General features: G+C 39.0%; 2 protein-coding genes across 3 annotated transcripts; one reads left to right on the forward strand and one right to left on the reverse strand.

Annotated features, from left to right (window-relative positions):
* Nucleotides 1-1,285: 1,285 nt before the first annotated feature.
* Nucleotides 1,286-9,000, forward strand: atxn7l3a (ataxin 7 like 3a). Of its 2 annotated transcripts, none has more exons than XM_084925290.1 (14): nt 1,286-1,526; nt 2,065-2,107; nt 2,239-2,310; nt 2,400-2,532; nt 2,620-2,791; nt 2,885-2,982; nt 3,074-3,096; nt 3,189-3,234; nt 3,575-3,612; nt 3,707-3,775; nt 3,883-3,926; nt 4,574-4,645; nt 5,738-5,868; nt 5,945-9,000. In XM_084925290.1, the coding sequence occupies exons 1-14, from the start codon at nt 1,519-1,521 to the stop codon at nt 6,148-6,150; spliced, it is 1,155 nt and encodes a 384-aa protein (XP_084781416.1). In that variant the 5' UTR covers nt 1,286-1,518; the 3' UTR covers nt 6,151-9,000. The 2 variants fall into 2 exon arrangements, with proteins under 2 accessions (XP_084781416.1, XP_084781415.1); XM_084925289.1 differs by having other exon boundaries at nt 1,287-1,526; nt 2,204-2,310.
* A 143-nt stretch (nt 9,001-9,143) lies between these two features.
* Nucleotides 9,144-13,376, reverse strand: tmub2 (transmembrane and ubiquitin-like domain containing 2). Its single transcript, XM_084925292.1, has 3 exons — nt 13,268-13,376; nt 10,691-11,325; nt 9,144-10,333 (listed from the first exon to the last, which is right to left on the reverse strand). Exons 2-3 carry the CDS (start codon nt 11,308-11,310, stop codon nt 9,940-9,942), a joined length of 1,014 nt encoding a protein of 337 aa, XP_084781418.1. The 5' UTR covers nt 11,311-11,325; nt 13,268-13,376; the 3' UTR covers nt 9,144-9,939.
* Nucleotides 13,377-13,473: the final 97 nt, after the last annotated feature.

The raw sequence follows: 13,473 nt of genomic DNA on the forward strand, positions 1-13,473 counted from the left end.
ATAAAAGATAAACTGGAGGGCCAACTCTTCACCTAGCATAGCTGGGATGGAGAAAATCCAAAATCTTGTGGGTTTTAAAAGTAGCTGGAGCTAGAGTCCAATAATCCTATGCTGGTGTAATGTTAAGGTGTCCACATACTTTCTGTCATTTAACAAAGTTCAAGTGATGACCTCATTCAGCCCGCCCAGGCTCTACAAACAGATTGTAGATAAAGAGCGAAAATCTAGCGTTCATTTATGGATGTCTGAGCTGAAAGGAACCTCGCTGTGAAAGCGGAAACACCCGAACTGTACCTTCAAAGTAAAAGTATAAACGCGCTCTTCAATACCTCACTAATCTCCCCACAGTTTTTTCTGTTTTGTTTTGGGTTTTTTGTATTTTTTTTTTTTATGCAGGGTGCCATATAACCAGAAAGTCACTAAGTTTCTTCTGTACTCAATTTTTAAACACAGTTTTAAACATAATTTTATGTAATTTATTAGGGCCTTAGATTTTTTTTTGTTTGTTTTCTTAGATCCGTTTAAGGTGTTTAAGTGTAGCTGGTCTAGGTGGCGCTAATTTTGTCTGCTGCTGGCCCAGGCCAGAATCAGCCCTACGAAAATTACAGTCTGGCCCACTGGACTGCTTTGGAATATGTGATAGAGGGCATAAATTTCAGACTGAAATTTGTATTTTCATAGCTTTTACCGTTTTCCCCTACTTATAAAGCTGTCCCTTAAGCCAAAATAATTAAATAATATATGAACAATAAAGTTTTTCTTCACAATTTACTGTCAATTTCTAGTTCAAATTGGCTGTTTGTGCCCTGTGATGTTAAATGAGCTCGACAGCTTATAAAATAAATATGAAAATTCATTCTGGCAAGTAGCTAGCTGTTAAAGATATGCGGCTAAATAAAAATGCTAACAATTGTTTTTAAAATGTTGTTCTTGTTTCAGTTAGAAATTAAAAGATTAGATTTTTAAAAATTAAGATACATTTCCTCATCTTGCTTGTTAATATAAAAATGCACATTAATATAGCAAATAGTGACAGAAAAATTAAATGAGTAATGATGTGTATTGGTATTTTTGAATGTAGCAACATTACTTTACATTACATTACCTTACATTACATTATTGTATATATTTTACAAGCATTTGAATGATTAAATTAGCTTAACCTCTATCCTTTTTAACGATTTCAACATGGACTGTATTCTTGTTTTTGTTTTTTTCTTTTTTGTTTTTGTCGAGTTCCAGCAACTCGCTTCACATTTGCAGGTTAAGCTTTTATTTTTATTTCTACAACCGGAAGTTAGCTGGTTTATATGCTTTGTCGGCCTTCTCGCTCGTACCGTCAGTTTTGCTAACCGACACCTGCGACAGTAAACACTTTTATCGAGCTTTTTGTTTTGCCCGTGTTATTAGAATGGCTGTAGCTGAAGACCGGGCCTCCTGCTAACGCGTTTTATTTGGATGGACTCGGTCATGTTGCCTCCTTCAGAGAAACTGCCCGGTTCAGGCTGAGTTTTCGGCATGACAGGGTAAGAGGAAACAGTTTGAAATTAAAACACACCTAACGTCGCTACACTGTTTCTTAGTATTTGAATGCCACAAAGGCCTTTCCTTCAGCTCATATTAGTAGAGCAGTGGGGCCAGCAGATATAAACCATGAAAGGTGATATTAGCCGGAGTTAATTTGCTAAGGAACTGTCACTACCTGCGTTTAGGTTCTACTAACGTTAGCTAGTCGTTCGTGAGGTAGTTTAAATGAATGTGTTTTTGTAAAATGTAGCTATTTTTGAGCTTTCGTGTTGGATACATAGGTATCTTGTTTATCTCAATCAACCACATGTAATGTTAAAGCTGGTTAGAGTACATTGTTAAAACCACATTTCTCTCTGTGTGTGTGATGTCCAGTAATGTGAAAATCAGGATGTTGCTGTAGCTGATATGTGCTGATATGTTCAGTTCAGGCTTGGGGTTACAGTGGTCAGATTGTACCGCTAATTATCATATGTTTACATGAAACTTCTGTGGTGATCTTGGACATGACCAGCGATTATTTCTTCTTTTCAACAGGATGAAGATAGACCTGGAACAAGTGCTAATACATATTTTTAAAGTATGTTATTTGCGACTGGTATCTTGAATCTGTGTGCCTTACATCTGTTGCCTTTCAAGCATGCTGTGATTTCACTTCCATCCTATCTCTTTTAAGTCCTCAGATATCAATCTTATTACCTTGCTGTCGAGACTTCCAATAGAGATTTTCAAATGAAAATGGAGGATATGCCCCTCTCAGGCCCAGACAACACCAGGCTGGAGGTGAGATATTACCTGTGCATACAGGTACCCATGCATTTACCTAACATTGGGTTTGTCTTTGGTGTTACACTATGTTTTTGTTGTTGTAGGCCCTGGCCCATGACATCTACTCTGAGCTGGTGGAAGATGCCTGTTTGGGCCTGTGTTTTGAGGTGCATCGAGCTGTTAAACAGGGCTATTTCTTCTTGGATGAAACGGACCAAGAGAGCATGAAGGAGTTTGGTTGGTGCCGTTGGATCTGGTTTCTATTCTGTCTGTCTTTGATGTGTTTGCTTACTGTTTTTTGTTTTTTTGTTTTTTCCCCTCCAGAAATTGTGGATCAACCAGGAGTGGACATATTTGGGCAGGTGTACAATCAGTGGAAGAACAAAGAGTGTGAGTGTCCCAACTGTAAAAGATTAATAGCAGCTTCTCGCTTTGCTCCACATTTGGAGAAATGCCTTGGCATGGGACGCAACAGCAGCCGCATCGCCAACCGCAGGTCGGTCAGTGAAGGTCATAAAGCAGAAATTCCTGCAGTGATCCAAAGTTATACATGAAATTCTAATTCAATTATTTGATCTTCTTTTAACAGGCTAGCCAGCAGTAATAATATGAGCAAATCAGAGAGTGATCAGGAAGACAATGATGACCTTAATGATAATGACTGGTCGTATGGGGCTGAAAAAAAAAGTGAGCACTTGAGTGATTGCATTGTACTGAGAGATGAAAGAAATCTCCAGGTGGTTACTTAAAATAAACATTTCTTATTTCCTTTTTACAGCCAAGAAGAGAAAGTCAGATAAGGTATGTTTTTTTTAATTACACATTGTTAGTATAAATGAATTTTTCATGTGTATTATAAGGTTATTTTAATCTTAACATTTTTGTTTGTGCAGAGTCAAAATTCCCCAAGAAGATCCAAATCCCTGAAACATAAAAACGGTGAGTCTATCGGGGGTTTGTTGTTTTTTTAAGTGTAGTGAAGAGGTTTTGATGAATGTGGGTTACTGATTCAAAACATTTCTTAGACTTGAACTTGAGCAGTGTCAGAGCTCAGCTACTGTTGCAGATCACACTGTGAAGACACAGCGTGTATACATTTGCTAATCTCGCTTTTTAAGCTAGTTTCCAAGTTCATAGCTCAAAGTTGTAGGAAACAATTCAAAGTGAAATGCAAATATTTTTCTTTTAGATGCAGATGGAATTTATAGTTCAATTTTGATTTGCTTTTAGCGGTCTCAATCTGTTACATGAACAGTGTGTTTGTGCGTATGCATTCAAGGTGAGCTTGGAAGTGGCGTCGGTGCCGAATCTTACAAGGTGACAAATCCTCCTGTGATCAAATTGATTGCTAGGCTATAAAGTATTGTAAATTCCATACTCATAAAGGTTTATGTTTTGTTTTTAAATTCAGTACAACTATAATACTGGCATCAGTTATGAAACCTTGGGCCCCGATGAAGTCAGATCCCTTCTAACGACGGTGAGCAATTTTCATGAATCTGCCCAAGAATGTCATTTTTTTTATTGTTCCAACTACTGATTTAATTATATAAGTGTGAATCATTAAAGTATCGTGTGTTTCTACAGCAATGTGGGGTGATATCGGAGCACACAAAGAAGATGTGTACCAGGTAATTACTGCCTAAGCCTCTGACACAAAGATTAACTTGTAATTAAACCTTTTCTGTTTTGAGAAAACAGCCAGCTGCTTTTGTGTAGCTCCCTGCAGCATAGTTTCTGGTAACATAACACCTGGATTCATGTTGGTTTAACCATCTAATTGAATCTAAATTCTGAGGTCAGCGTCCTCATACTTTGAAATCTTAATTGCTTAGAACTGTTGTCTGAAACTGAAAGTCACGGCTGAAAATGAAATACATAAATATAAGGAAGTTGTGTTTTTTTTAAATTAAATAAGAAAAGTGTGTATGATCAAACTAACTCAAGGGAACACAAGTGGCAACTCATAATTGATCTTTTAGACCTGTTCTTTTTCTCCAAGGTGAAGAGCCAAATCTTTAAAGGTCTTAACAACAGACTTATAATGTATGTATGTATATGTGTATATGTGTGTGTGTATGTATGTGTATATATATATATATAACCTCTAATAGTTTATAACTCATAACAGCCCATTATCAGTTGGTCTCTGACTGTGTCCCATCAGTCCGTCCCACCTTCCCTGCTGGCTTGCAGGCAGGGAGATGTGTAAAACTATGTGGTGGGTGTGGGCGGGCCATCAGTCAGGGATGTATAATGCCACCTTGTGTCCCACCAGGTCTCAGCGATGTCCCCAACACACGGACGAACAGAGGAGGGCCGTCAGGTTGTTCCTCCTGGGGCCGTCCGCGTGAGTGTACCCTGACCCGTTCCTCACCAAAACCACTACCTAGAGTGCACTTGACAAAAGTCATGTTTGAGTTGGTGTTGTTACCCTCATCGTGCAGGTGTTTGCTCAAACAGTTCACTGTTTGCTGATATGGTTGCCTTGGCTGGAGACAGTGACAGAGCAATGCTGCTGGTCAGTGTTGTGAATACTCTGGCAGAGGGACGCCTTTCTTGCCAGGAACGACTTTTATGCAAAAGCACTGTAATAAATGACTTGTGAAGCCATTGTTAACAGAACTGAACGCTGCATGAGTTTTAAACACTGGGAAAGATCGATAGACTACCACAGGAAGTTTTTCTGGTCCTGTGAACCGGAACATGACACCAAAATCTGTGGTTGTAGCACCCTCACTTGTAACTATTTGTTATCATAAACACCACAGCCTATCGGCCTTACTAAAAATAATAATAAACCCACTCCATACATCTTAGTCTGAAGGTATGGTTTAACAGCTGAGATGAGTAGACTGCGCTTAAAGAATTACCTTTAAACAGAAATATCATCTTAGTTCATGTATAAAATATTTCATCTACAAAGTGACAGAAATGGTAAAGATGGTTGAGTATAATTTTCCAGGCCTTGTCTTTATGAACACGCTTCAGAAAATGAAGCTATTTCTCTTGTTATTGATAGAGGCAATAATAAGCAGTTTTTGATGTTATTGTTTTTGCTTGAAAATTGATTCTTTTAATTCTCGAGACATTTTCTTTTTTCCCCAAGTATTCACCTAAAATCAAAAACCCAATGAGAGGGAGTCATGTATAAAAAACCAGTGTGGGTCAGAAAGAAGGACATGTGTTAATAAGCACACAAAGATACATTTGTCCAACAACTATAAGCAAAATGTTGGGCAAATGTGCATTTGTGTTGTGGAGTTATTATTAAAGGTAAGTTAGTTAGTTGTGGTGTTGTTATTGGTATTATAGAGATGGAAAAGAAACTTAAACTGAAAAGTGCAATTACATGACAGATATATAGACATTTTGTTTGTGTGTGTATCTGTGTGTGGCTTTGTCTAAAACTGTGTTACTGTGTCTGTTTTTTATGTCACAGGCCAACGCTGCCTGATGCAGATGCTGTGGAGACTGACAGCTTTGACATTCCAGATGCACAACCCTTAATGAGCCGCCTGCAGTGGGAGGACTCTGATATTTCACCTACTGATTCTGCTTCATCTAAAGCCAGTAAGGAAGGGACACTCATTTAGTAATTATGACATGTAGGCTTTATCAGTAAAATACATTCCTGTTCTTGTTGCAGGCACCAACCATTCAGATTCTCGGAAGCCCAAGAAAAAGAAGAAGCCATCTCTTCCATTGAACAGTGGAGGAGGAGGAAGTGGGAGTGGAAGCCTGGCTGGAGGCGGCAGCAGCAGCTCTCAGAGTAATATCAGTATATCGACCAAAAAAAAGAGGCCCAAACTCTCAGCACCTCCTATTTCAAGTATCTATGATGATTTAAACTAGCATAAGCCAATTTGTCAGACCAGCCCTTGCCGCCTCTTATTAAGTCCCTTCTTTCACACCAAGCTTTAAAGGTCTGAGCTGAATGGGATGAAACTTGACTTAGAAGTTCCTTAGTAATCATTTGGCCTTGATAACTGAGGCATCTACATTTAAAGATTTGTCCTTCCTAAATTATGAACACAGAGTTTAAGAATTGCGGTCAGAGTCCAGTCAGAGTATCTGCAGTAACGGATTGGCTCACTTCCAGTGTAAAACAGAATTTACTTCTGCTATACACGTAATTTACGACATATATTTGTCTTTAGCTGATATCGAGGAGGACTTGCTGCATTCGGTTGACGCTTTGTGCGGCTGTTTCAATGAGGAGCTTCCACACGACACTGCAGAAAACTTTCCAGCCAATTAAAGAAAATTGTAAAGTAGTAAAAGTAGATTATTTGAACCAAAACATAATTTTATGCAGATATAGAAATAAAGAACATGCTACCCATGTTGCATGTCATCCTCGCTCTTGCAGCCGATCCTTTGAAATAAAGGCAAAAAAAAAAGCTTAGAAATAAATCTTTGAAAAAAAATGAACCACTTGTGTGTAAATGATATCTCCTGTGCTCTAAATTTTATTTTACGGAGGGCCTTGATGTTACAAAAGACATCAATAATAAGACCACCTGGATTCATACAAAACACTGCAATGTCCTGGAACTGAAAAAAACTTTTCAGACCACAAGCTGGTAGTGAAAGTTGAGATTTTTTTCTTCTTTAAGTTCTACTTAAATTGAAAGGCCTTAAATTCTAAAACCTTCAGATACTCTGTCATTGGTGAGCCTGTGACCGGCCCCTCTTCTTGGACTTTGTGTTCAGACTCGGTCGTAAGGACACGTTCAACACTTGACACACATATACTGGAGTACTCATCGGTGGCTTTTTAATTCTAGCATTGTATTGCACAGTCGTGCGTGTGTGTGTGTGTTTGTGTGTCTGTATGATGATTTGCATTTAGCGTGAATGTCAATTTTGTGTGCGTGCGTGCCTGTGTGTAAGTGTACGTGCGGTTGATGTGTGTGTAATCATTCTTTTCACAAAACTATGCATCCTAGAATGTGACTCTTGTGAAAGTATGTGTGTCATTTGGAATATTTAACTCGTTTACATTAACGGTATATTTAAGTTTGTATTTGTCACTGCCTTTGTGGTGATGTGCATATTACTTGTGTGTAAATGCAGAATTTTGATATTTGATGAGCCAGTAGGCTTTTGGGGCACATGTACAGTACATGTATGTTTGACATAAATCATGAATTCAACATTTATTTGTTTCCTTCTTAGAAAGCCTTGTCCTGTGTGCTTTCACTCACTTTGCTTGTAGATTACATTGTAAAAGTAGATCAGCCCAGCAGTTCAGCTTGTTGTTAATGACCATGAGCGATAAGGCTGCATTTTGTAAGCTTGTAACCAACAGTGTCTGATGTAAATTATGAGGTTTATTACATATTGTAGATGCCAAAGTCCTGTACTTTTCAGGTCTTGGAGAAGAATTTGTTTTTCTTCTAAATTGGAAATTGCTCACCCAAAGACTTTATGCAGTTTTTATAGTGGAATCTGAAGTGCAAATCCAGGATGCTTTATTTTAATCAGGATTTCATAAAGAGGGAAGGTAAAGTTGACCTATTCTGTTTATTCTTATTTTATTTCATGTATATTGAATGTTCATATTAAACATGGGGAAAGTTGCCAATGTGCCAGGCTTAAGCACCTGCGATTCATCAAGAAGGGGATATCCTTAGTAAGGTCATCTCAAGCACACAGCTGTCCCACCCACCTATAGTTAGAACCTTCTGTTTGCAGGAAGCAACCAACCAGAAATCAAAGGAGCTAAAGTCACTTATTTCAGATGGATGAAATGTGGGGCTTTAACTGTCAACTGTTAATCATACGAAGAATAAGAATGTGGAGTTTGAAATGAGGCCAACCTATTGATTTACTTAATAGTTTAAGTAACCCCTGTTTTAAACCAGTCATTTTAATTGATTTTTTCATTATTTGCACTTTTTTGTTGCATTTTCATATATACCTTTCATGAGGTTGGACATTTTTGTGACTTTGTCTCACTAAAAGGCCCTCGGAGAGAGAATTTTGGCACTTTTGTCCAAACTCATTTGTTACATTTTTTTAACATCAGCGTAATTGGCAGTTTTGAAGATACAATCATGTCTCTTTGTGAAGGCATTCTTGATGCTTTTGGACCAGCTATTTCCAAGAAATAGAACAGAAAGCGATCTCGACATCTGCAACCTCAGAGGTGCTGCATGTACCAGACTGTTTGGTGGATTAACGGTTGATGCTGATTAAGGGTTCACATTCACCAGGTTCTCTATTTTCAAGCATTTGTTCAAGTTTTGAGGGTCATGTAATACAATCCTTAAAGTCAAGTGCTTTCAATTTTCTCTCACAATCGTGACAATCTGCCAAAGCCCAATTTTGTATTTTTTCCCTATATTTCTGACTGTGCCCGGTTGAATCTGTCCAGTAAAATCTTGCTATGTGCACTAATGTTAAATGAACTGTTAGAGATAATTTGGTAACTATGATCCAATGGTCATGGCACTGTTTGTGAATAAGGGTAACTGCTTGTGGTTTATTTGTGGCTCTTTGTGTATTTCTGTGCTGTAGAAGTGCAATGACAAAAGAAAGCAATGTTGTGATTTTCCTTTTTTTCCATGCACAAGCACAAATAAGTGCATGTGTGCACAACTTGTATCTGAACACAATGTGATACATAAATTATTTTTCCTTTTTTTTCCACTGCCATGCATACTGATGTTTGTATATAAATAAACACCAATACCATGAGACTGACTTCTTTAAACCACAAAGAGCTAGTAGAAGGGGTTTGTTTTGAAATGCTTTAATAAGAGATGCAACTGCAACCAGAGCAGTCTGACAGCAAGTGCCAGATGCACATTGATTCATTGTATAATTTTATTTACACAAAATACACAATATATTTACAGTATCTTTTCATAATGTTTAAATTAAACTACTCCTACGTAGCATAAAAGAAACAGTCTTGCACTGAGGCAGTTGTACAATTTATATTTGCATACAGAGAGCTCGAGTCATTCAAATAATACAATGATGGCAAAGACTCAAACTGGCACACGCAGCACAACAGTGAGTGGTTCCAAATGATTTTAAGCCATTTTTTTGTTTGTTTTCTTAAAAGGTACAGTATGTAAAATCTTACCACTAGATGTCAACAGATAGATTGTTGTCAACTGAATTCTATTTTGCTACCCCTCCCAATTCAAGTGCATAATGCTAGTTAAGGTGGCTGCCGTTCACCTGTAGTAAGTGTAGACTGTATTTACTGTACATTTAAAACACAAAGTCATCTCAAAGAATAGCGCACAGGAAAGCATAATGAGTATTTTACAGCAATAAAGAGCCATGAGATGAAGCCAGTATTACAACATGGTCTGAACCACTACATCTTTGAATAGGAACTAAATTAGGTTTTAGTTAAAGCAAATGCTCACTCACTGCTGTTTTTTTGTTTTGTTTTTTTTTAAAACTGCACTTACACTCATGTTTTTATCTTTGTACATGCACAAACAGGCTCACTTAACCACCCACACGCTTGCACAAATGCACGCTCTCAAACCAGCTGCAGCATCTGCACCGAGGCCCTTTATGGTCAGTACATCTCTCCAGACACTCACCCACTGCTGTAGTTATTTTTATTTCACCTCACAACATTCAACTATAAGTGTGTGCCCTTTCTTTGCCTTTTCAGCGGCTGTGCATCCCAAATATCAAAAAGCTAAAGAACACAGTGACTCCCACAAGGGAGATGGTCGCAGGGGCGGTGAAGAACTGCCTGTAGTTGAGGCGGAAATACCACACGACAGCAAGAATCACCACAAAGACAGGCACCACCAGGCTGCCGGTGCTTATGGCTACACCTGCCGCCCTGAATCCACTGGAGACTCCGGACCCGGCTCCTGCTCCTGTTCCGGACTGAGCCCCCTCCTCTGGACTGGAATCATGCAGGGTCTGAGAGATGTGGCAGTGGATCACGCTGTTGTCTGTGATGTTTAGGGATAACAGAGTCCTCTTGGGATCCTGCAGCAGCTGGCCTTGGAAGATTAATTTAATTTGATGCTCCCGCCCTGAGAAACATTTGCTGGAAAAGAATGGAGATGAGAAATTAAAGCAGTTATAAGGCGCTTTCTTTCCAAGAGTTAGACAAGAAGATCAATACCACTCCTGTACAATCAATCCAAGGTTTCAGACATAAGCCAATTAGCTTACTTAGCAGAAAGACAATAAAATAAACTTTTGGCTCTGTCTAAAGGTAATAAAATATGCCTTAAATGAACATTTATAGCTGACTGAGTAATATGTGGCATCTTGTTAACATAAATTAACATTGCAAGGCAGCACAATCTTTATGCTAAGCTAACTTCCTAATGGGTGTATCATCTGTGAATTATTCTGATATTCTTGAAATTTGGTGGATTTTCACAGTTATTTTACCAACCTTTTTAGTATCCCAACTGTATCTTGTGGCTCTACAACAGCCACCTCCTCTGTGTCATTCAAAAACTTCAGACGGACAGAGATGGAAGTGGTACTACTGGTGATGGTAGGAGAAGAGGTGGTGCTGGTCAAAATTGGAATAGGCTTTGTAGCCTTTTTCACTTCCTCCTCCAACTCCTCCTCCTCATCCTCCTCATCAGCCTCCTCATCCTCTCCATCAGAAGTGACAAGCAGTCTTCCAGCCTGTGGTTGTTTGCTCTGTATGTCCAGCAACAAATCTGTCCAAACCCCCTCGGCTCCCTCTACAGTCCCCTCACCCTCTCCTCTGTCAGCTGCCGGCTCTCCTTCATCCGGCTTGTTCTCCTGAGAAGGTGGAGGCGTCTGCTGCTCAGGGGTGTCGGCACTAGCTGACCCTCCACCGTAGTTGTCATGGCCTCCCAGTCCAATCAGAGAGGCATGAGCACCCACAGTGAGGATCGTGCCCAATATGTGGTCTCCCCGATCAGCCACATGGGTTGAGAGCCAAGCCAAGATGAGGGCCAAGAACAGAAGCAATACACCACCTGCTGCTGTCACCTCATCATCCATCCCATCCAACATGGTCAGTGCACACACTGCCATCTCTGTCCTCTAATCCTGAAGAAAACACAGGTTTAAAACATTTCGTAGCATACAATTTCAAATGTGGCTCCAAGTGCTGTAGAGCCTGTTCAACAGTTTGCTTCATACTGCATGTGATAGTATGATCTAAACAAACTGATCTAAACTTTCTAAGATAACATTGTAGACGTACACAGAACTTCCTACATGAAAACAGGATTTTTTTCCTGCAAATATGTGATTTGTTGTTATCCCCAGAGAGGTTTACTTTTTTTCCCCTCAAATAAAAATCACCATAATAACAAAAATAGTTTTTTAAAACCACTGTTAATCAGGGTTCATATACTCAAGCCTAAAATAGGGGTGGTATAACCACTCAAAGATCCATTTTGAGTTAGGAATAAGTTTGGGAATTTTCCTGTTATTCTGGTCATTGACAATTTCTATTATAATCTGGCGTTTATTCTTTGAAGGAAAACCAAAATTAGCACAGCAAAGACACTGAATGAGGTGGTAGGCATGACAGAAGATTATCCAAAGGAAGCCAGCTGTAATACTGTTGCGTTTGTTTTTTTCCCCCTGCACAAACCTTTTGGCACGCTACAGAAAGGTTTTAGCCTAAGCCAAAAACAATGTGTGCATTGTTAAGTTTTTTTTCTCCTTTTTTTTTGCCAATTTTTCTTCTATTTATGAACTGATAAATAACAAAGCAAGAGGGGGGTTGTTATATAATGTATCAGACTCATTATCCTTACTTAATGGAAACTTAGACTATAGTCACACATCCATAGTTGAAGCCATGAAATACTCTAGTATATTAATTTGTTTTTTTATTCGGGTTTTTTTTTTTTTTGGGGGGGGGGGGTTCAAACAAGCAAGAAGGGTCCTCTACATCTGTTCAGTTACAGCTAAACAACGTCAATTGCACTCTGAGATCTCTACAGGTCTTACAGTACACTGAACAAGACAGCCATATGGTAGCACTGGGTTTACTTAACTGTGACAAACTACCGTCCGTCTCATAGCAATTTCTCACTCCAGGTTTACTGCATCAAACAATTACTTTATTACTGACATATCTATGAAACACTAGAAAAGCAGATAAACAAGGGAACTGGGCAAAGGAGAGGTTTGGGTTATTCAACTGTCAAAATATTTACTGATCAATTTTCTAATTTCAGCCCATTTGAAAACATATGAAAACGACATGACACAGGATTTGATCCACGTGTCCAACCCATAGGCTGTATGATGACGGGGGAAAACAGAAGTGTAATATCTTTTTTCCTCCTTCTTGAAGTTTAACAAGTTTACTTTTTTGTGTAGGACACTCATTCATGCTTACAACCCGTTTTTCTGTGCATTTACTCTTCTATTCTTGTAGACAAGCTCTAGTCAAAGCTCAGTAGCTGCATGCAGTTGCATATTTACATTTGTACTTTTTTTTTTTTTTTTTTTAAAGAAGAATTGTAGTAGGGGGTAAAAGATAAACCTTTCAAGGTGTATTTACAAATTCAGAAATCAAGGCCTGGTTTCATCGGCGTCAGAATTACTTTACAGAAATACACGTAGCATTTACCAAGGTTGGTCAACAGCTGTTTCGTGTAGCTGGGAAGTCTCAGCCAGCCATCCGGCTAATTCAGGGCCGTGTCATTATTGTTTTCCCCTCTTTTTCTTCCTGTCATGATTGTTCCACATGATGTACAGCCTTAACCTAGACGCTAGCCACAACGAAAGCTATTCTGCTGCACTTCCAACTTACAACACTGTAGTTTACGCTGCTGTCTATGACCTAACTTAGCTTACCACCTAGCTTAAGTAGCTAACTGAAAAAAAACACGACCTTCCGTTGTTTACGGCTCTCATAGTTCGATTTATTTTGTCGCATAATAGTTGTCCGACAGAGCAGCTGCTTCGGCCAGACATATAAAAGTCTTCAGCGTATGTACCAGTATACATAAACATCAAATGATCTCACCTGCCAGCTGTAAAATCAGCGCATGGTTGAAGGCGAGGCTTAATGCTAGCTAGCAGCTGCTGCTGCTTAAAAACCACATAATAAACATAGTGGCGGCGTGACGTCATCACGGCCCAGCGGGGTGGGCGCGTGTTTTGGAAACTGTTTTCGTGCCCATTGCTCCACTTCTATGATACAACGTAAATAAATACATAACTGTAGCTTTT

Source organism: Perissodus microlepis, chromosome 4, assembly GCF_051167445.1.
Source record: "Perissodus microlepis isolate ML-2025 ecotype Zambia chromosome 4, ASM5116744v1, whole genome shotgun sequence".
Classification (NCBI taxonomy): domain Eukaryota; kingdom Metazoa; phylum Chordata; class Actinopteri; order Cichliformes; family Cichlidae; genus Perissodus; species Perissodus microlepis.